A 6,741-nucleotide genomic window follows, 5' to 3' on the forward strand; every position below is an offset into this window, starting at 1 on the left:
CATACAACAAAGTCAAATGTTCATTATTTCTCCTACAAACCCTAACAATGAAAGGTTTCTCCAATAGATGGCACAAGTGGGTCCAAAATACCGTTACTAGAGGTAGTGTAGCTATCAAAGTCAATGATGATGCACGCCATTATTTCCAGACGAAAAAGGGATTACAACATGGTGACCCAGCGTTTCCAATGTTATTTAACATTCTCTCTGACATGTTGGCTACTTTGATCAAATGCGCCAAACAGGACGATCAAATTGCAGGAGTAGTGCCACATCTTATGGATGGGGGACTCTCTATCTTGCAATATGCCGATGATAAGGCTAAAAATCTGAAACTATTGCTTTCAGCTTTTAGGCAAATGTCAGGTCTGAAAATCAATTTCCATAAAAGTGAATTATTCTGTTTCGGAGAAGTCAAGGAGGCGGCTGCAATATATGCTGAGTTGTTCAGTTTTGCACAAGGCCAATTCCCGGTTAAATATTTGGGAATTCCGATTCATTATCGGCGGCTCACTAATGCGGAGTGGAACACATGTTGAAGAGCGATTCGAGAAACGGTTGAGCAGTTGGAAAGGCAAGTTGCTCTCTGTTGGAGGGCGACTAGTTTTGATCAATTCTGTTCTCACAAACATGGCTCTCTACATGCTCTTATTTTTCCATGTTCCCAAAGAGGTTATGCAAAAACTAGATTACTTTAGATCGAGATTCTTTTGACAAGGTGACAGTGAAAATAAAAAGTATAGGGGTTGTTTATGGAGTGTTGTTTGTTGACCAACTCCTAATGAACAGAAGCATTATGCATCTCTGGATCTATCCTCTCAGTTCCTTCCCTTCTGCAGTCAAAGAAATGAAAATGTATTCATCATCTTCAGTTCACAACATGACACGAATAAGAAACAATGAAATATATAGCATCTTAGGCTTACCCGTTGATTCAGTGCTCTTGGTTGATACGAGATGCCAACAGTTCAGAAAGTGGGCCAGCTCGTTTCACACGGTAGAGTTCGTGGCGATGGAGTACGACCGGTGGCAGGTCCGGTTCCATGGCTCCGCCACGAGGCTGAACTTCCCGTTCGGGACGGTGCCATTCCACCTCTTCGCGCCGATGTCGGGTGTACTGAGCACAGCGATGGCTCAGGTGGACCGAGAGGTGAGGGAGCGACATGAGGTGGATCGGCCGCCGTGAGGTGTACATGGAGGACCTCCGCCGGAAGCACCCCGAGCTCATGGAGGTGGAGCAGGCGATATTCGCCAACAATGACGGGGAGGTCCTCGTCATCTCCGACGACGAGGTGCAAGGCGGCGAGGAGGAGTTCGACGTCGAGTAGTGGCGGAGCATCTTCCCCGGCTGGAACAACGATGCCACCGGCCCGGACCCATTTCTCACCAGCGGTGGCCTGTCAAGGAAGGAGTGGCTCAACCTCCACTATGGCCAATGAGTAGTATAGTTTAAGTTTAGTAATAAGTTTGAAATACTTCACTAAGGTTTACTCGGCCGAATACTCCTCTATTTTATAGGGGATCGGCTGGTAATGCCCTTAGAAGTATACTGTACCTTATAAAGTCAGGACGTAATCAATTCACACAGCATCATCAATTTTGACCCTTAGCTTGCTTGTTGTTAGCAATCTGCATTGTTCTGACAACTTGTTGCAGCAACCTGTGATCTCCAGCTCTTCCAGCGAGGGTGGGAGGCCCTCCTTTGGCAGCTCTGAGATGCGCTTACAATATCTGATCTTGAATGCCTTGAGGGAAGGAAGCCTGTGCAACCCCGCAGAAAGATCTACCAGATCATCACAACCACATATATACAGTTTCTCCAGCGAAGGTGGGAGGCCCTCCTTCGGCAGCTCTGAGATTGGGCAGCGTTCGATCTCCAACATCTTTAGGGAAGGAAGGCTGTGCAGCCCCGCCGGAAGATCTACGAGATCGAGACAATGGAAAAATTGGAGATGTTGCAGGGACCTGTGGAGCAGAAGTGCTATCTCTTGATCATCTGTTAGTCTCTTTTCTTTCAGAAGATATAGTTGTAGTCGTTGGAGGCAGGTGAGGCCCTTGTAGAATGACGTGGTAAGGCGAGACAAATCATCGATTTCAAGACTTTCCAGTCTAGGGAGAATTCCACCTGTTAGCTCATAACTCACTCCAAACGTGGTAGGGGATTTGACTACCAGATGCTTGAGGTTCAACAGGGATAGCAGGCCCTCTAGTGTGACGAGCGAAGTACATCTTACAATATGAAGATCTTCCAGCAGTGTGAAGGATTCCAGCTGTAGAAATTCCAAACTTGAGGTTCCATGTAATCCCAAAGACCTGATGGTTCCAAGTGATTCCATGCCGTGTAATGTGCCGAGCCATTTGCATTCTCTAATTGTCAAATCTTCCAAAGACGTGCAGGAGTGCAACATTAGAGAAATCAAACTTTGGCTATAACACACTGCTATATGTTTGAGGCATGTATGGTTATTCAGAAAGCAGGGCTGCAGGGTTTCCTGGGAATAATCATCAATTGCAATTTCTTCAAGTGATCGCGGGAGGAGTAATCTTCCGTGCACCAAAGACGAGAACAGCTCGGGGCATTCCTCAATTTTTAGATACTCAAGGGAGGTAAATCCAGCGAAGCCTTTCCTTCTCCCATCAAATGTTAGAGTAGGGCATTTGCAAATAGTTATCTTTTTGAGAGAGGATGTGACATTTAATGGAACACACCACAATCCATCTTGAGCCTTTCCTGATTCGACTGACTGTTTCCTCCCCCTTCGAGCTGCAACTCCCCCTTCGAGCTGCAACTTTGTCAACTTTGGACAGTCCTTTATCACCAATTCCTTCATGGCCAGCGCATGTCGAAGCATCATAGATAGCCATTTCCCCGTTATTCCACATGAAACAATACTGAGACTTTCAAGGTATGGCAAGGCATTATAACCTGTAGCTATCAATTCTTCATGCGTGTGCAGTGACAGAATATCCGAAGAGAAGAGTTTTGTGCAGTTGTCTATGCTCAAACTCTCTAGAGATACCAGATGAGAAAAACTTATTAGCGAAATAGACACCAGATTCCGGCAGCCTTTTATTTCCAAGTGTTTGAGGTCCCTCAGATTATGGAATGCCAGGATTTTGTGGTCCAGTCTCATCTCACCAGAAGAATCACCCAAAAGACTATTTGGCCTAATTTCGAATGTTTCCATGGAATATCCATCGATCGTGAGAAACATAGAAACTCGGCTGATTAAAAGTTCAGATAATGTGGCTAAAGGACGAAGAGGGGCCAATATTTGCAAGTGAGGACAATCGCAGATTACGAACTTTGTAAGACTAGGCAACCATGTATTATTCTCCATTTTGAAGCTATGATGTTTCTCAAGCAAATCAAACTTCTTGAGTGCAGGGCAACCTCGGATCTCCAGTAACCTTAAACTAGAGTTCATATCTCCCAGAGAAGTGCAAACACAATTCTCCAACTCTAGCATCTCAACTAAAACTAGCTCCTCCAATGATGGAACTGACACTTCTCTTAGTTCCCGCATCTTGCACAACTTCAACCTTGTAAGAAACGGAAGCCTTTCTAGACATGGAAGAATCCAGCCCTCTCCACAGTTCTCTAGATGAATTATCTGCAAAGAGGTAAGCCAACCATCTAATATTTCATGGGACAACTTGCCCTTAACTTGAGATGGTGAACCCAGCTCAACATCACCGCCCTCAAGTTTTAGATACCGGAGATGTGTCTGATTTACCCAACCACACATGAAGGAATGAGAATCAGCAGATGTTGCAGACAAATGAAGCACTCGCAAATGATGTTCCTTTTGGAATACTTCTTTGAAGACTTTAAAGAAAAATGAATCATACTGCCCAATTAACACCAATGTCCTCAAGTACTTCACTGATGTAAATGCAACTCTTACTTTTTCTTCGAACTTCTCACTACGAGATATGTTCTTCGTTTGATCATCCATATGATATACATCATATGTTAGAATTGACAAATGGTGTACAGTTGGCGATATTTCATAGCAATATATACCATCCAATGTTGCACACTCCATTCTTGAAACAACCCTTGTAAAATCATGCATAAGATCTCTAATGGCATAGGATGCCTGTTTGCCCGAAGAGAAGACTTCTTCATTTTCCTCAACCTGCTCAAAGAAGCCCAAGTTCACCAACTCAGATAGATAGGACCGTCCCATCTCCTCTAAACTCCTACTAGAATAATCAGGCTTCACAAATCCGCGTGAAATCCACATACGAACTAACTCCTCGGCATGAAACAGATAATTATATGGGAATATAGAACAATATGAATAGCACTGTTGTAGATGGTAGGGCAGCTCGTCATAACAAAGCTTCAAAGCCGGCATGATGCCATTGCATAGTTGCAGGGATTTCCAGTATTCATTCTGCAGATTGTTAGTCCAGTGTTCAACGGTAAGATGTTCCCTTAATAGTGCTCCTGCAGTTTGTGCTGCTAATGGGTTACCCTTCAATTTTTGTGCCATTTTATGCGCTATGTCACGTAGACTTTCTTTCTCTTCGTAGTTCTCATCACCAAATGCACATGCTTTAAACAGTAACCAGAAATCCTGTTTTTCCAATGCACCTAACTTAATTGGTTCAACCGTTCCTCTCCTTTTTGCAATATATGGTTTTCTAGTTGTCATGATTATCAAATTGTTGTTTGCTCTGTCAGACCTAAAAGGAGCCAATAGCTTATCCCATCGGCTGTCATTTCTATCATCCCAGACATCATCTAAAACAAGTAGAACCCTCTTGGATTTGATATGAGTCTTCAAGACCTCCTGCAGCTTGGCAAAGCTGCAAAGCCCTTGATGTGTTTCCTCGGACACAAAATCTAACATCTCCCTTGTGAGTCTCACTTCATCAAAGATGTTAGACACCCAAATCCATATCCTGATGTCAAATTGATTTTCCACTGCTGGATCATTGTATACATGTTGAACAAGAGATGTCTTGCCAACTCCTCCAATGCCTACAATAGGCACAACAGTGACACCAGCAGCTGATTTGTGTTCTCTTATCAAATTGATGATGGATTTTTTCTCTGCTGCTCTCCCGTACATTTCCCTTTGAACAAGACTTGATGTTCTTCGGCATGGATCCGAGGTTGTACTCTGACGGTGATTTGTAGTTGTAGCAGAATCAAACCCAAGTATGTTGAGAACCCCGCTCATATCCCTTTGGATGCCCTTCAATTGACTAATTATTTGTCGTAACCTGATGGAAAATTCGTCCTTCTTCGACAGGTATGCGTTATCTGTTATGACCTGTGTTGGTTCATCATCAATTCTCATCCTTTTTCTGCTGGATGAATTACCAACTGAAACAGGCAATCCATTTCCAGTAGCATCGCCTATGCTACAATAAAAAAGTAATGGTTCTTAAGCAGATCGTCTATATAAAGGAATACCAAGAACAGAAACGAGTAAATTTTAGCCTTCATGAATTAATTAAACTGTATCCCAAAATATAAAACTGAGAGATATTGATATTTAGTAAATCATACCTCAAAGAAGGGTCTTGCGGTTGGTGACTTGCCCTGCAACCAGCACTCTTGATATGCCTGCTCAAAACCCCTGTCCCATTTGTAGTCTTACATTGAACTACCGTGTGACAGTATTTACATTCTGCCTCCACAGCCTTTCCATTATCATCTCTTATAATCACAAAATGGTCCCATGCCTTAGACCGTTGCCTCCTCCCACGACTGCTATTTGTTGGTGGTATATCAATATCGACCACTGATGTCCAAGTAGCTGTGCCAAAAATAAGGTAAGTGTTAGCATGGTCATGTGAGCTGAAACTCCCTGGCTCTTTTACATTTAGAAACAAAACCATGGCAAAATTTATAGGTCCGTTGAAATAAGGAATAAATTGCATAAAACCACCACATTAAAGACTAGATTAGCAGAAAACACGAGTTTACATTATTTTGCAGAATACACCGTGTCTATAGAATTTTTTTTTTGTAAATAAAACTGATCGGCAGATTGGCTCGGTTGACCGCGTTTATGACATATGAGCCCACCAGTCAGGCTGACACAACGCCGCTTAACATCACACATGTAACGGCGACGTTTGGAACGTTGTCATTATGTGTGGAGCCCTATGGGGTCCACCTGTCATTGGAAGAAAAAAGAAAAAAATATATCTTTTCTTTTTTTGCTCGCCTTATCTTCACGACAGGACCACCTCGCCGCCGCCCGTCCTCTCCCATCCTATTTCTCCCCAGCTGCCGCCACTCTCTCCTCTCTCTCAAGCACCCGAGCACCGTGCAACCTGTCTAGCCCCGTCGAGGTGCCCGAGCGCCAGTCAGCCGCAACAACGCCAAAGGAGAGCGCAACTCGTCCGGTCCCGAGTTCTTGTTCCATGCACCTCCTCCTCCCTCTACCCACGCAACGTGGAGGACAAGATCGTCCTCAGGCCGGCACCTTTCATTTTTGCGGTGGCAGTGCCGTGCGGCGGCGATGCTACAGAGGTCGTAGGCCGTGAACGGCAAGGAGTAGGCGCGCAGATTGCCATAGGGGCTGCCGCCCATTCCGGTTCTTGCCAGATCCGAGCTCGGATTGGAGAGGAGGAGCATGGATCCAAGGTGCGGAAGGAGGTAGTGGCTCGGTTCTTGCTAGATCCGAGCGAGGGCGGGCTAACAACGGTGACTTTCGTGGAGCTCGGGTGCCATGGCAATGGGCGGTGGCTGCGCTTCTTCATGCTGCTTTTTAG

General features: G+C 44.6%; 1 protein-coding gene across 1 annotated transcript in view; it reads right to left on the reverse strand.

The window, feature by feature from the left end:
• Positions 1-1,569: 1,569 nt before the first annotated feature.
• LOC119341522 (putative disease resistance protein RGA4) overlaps positions 1,570-6,741 on the reverse strand; it is a 10,792-nt gene continuing 5,620 nt past the window's right edge. Inside the window, exons 2-6 of the mRNA XM_037613397.1 lie at positions 5,528-5,752; positions 4,770-5,379; positions 4,125-4,712; positions 3,875-3,941; positions 1,570-3,739 (exon numbers count right to left, since the gene is read on the reverse strand). Of these exons, the coding sequence (XP_037469294.1) occupies positions 1,581-3,739; positions 3,875-3,941; positions 4,125-4,712; positions 4,770-5,379; positions 5,528-5,752 (3,649 nt within the window). The 3' untranslated portion in view covers positions 1,570-1,580. The remainder of the gene's footprint in view (positions 3,740-3,874; positions 3,942-4,124; positions 4,713-4,769; positions 5,380-5,527; positions 5,753-6,741) is intronic.

Source organism: Triticum dicoccoides, chromosome 7B (assembly GCF_002162155.2).
Source record: "Triticum dicoccoides isolate Atlit2015 ecotype Zavitan chromosome 7B, WEW_v2.0, whole genome shotgun sequence".
Classification (NCBI taxonomy): domain Eukaryota; kingdom Viridiplantae; phylum Streptophyta; class Magnoliopsida; order Poales; family Poaceae; genus Triticum; species Triticum dicoccoides.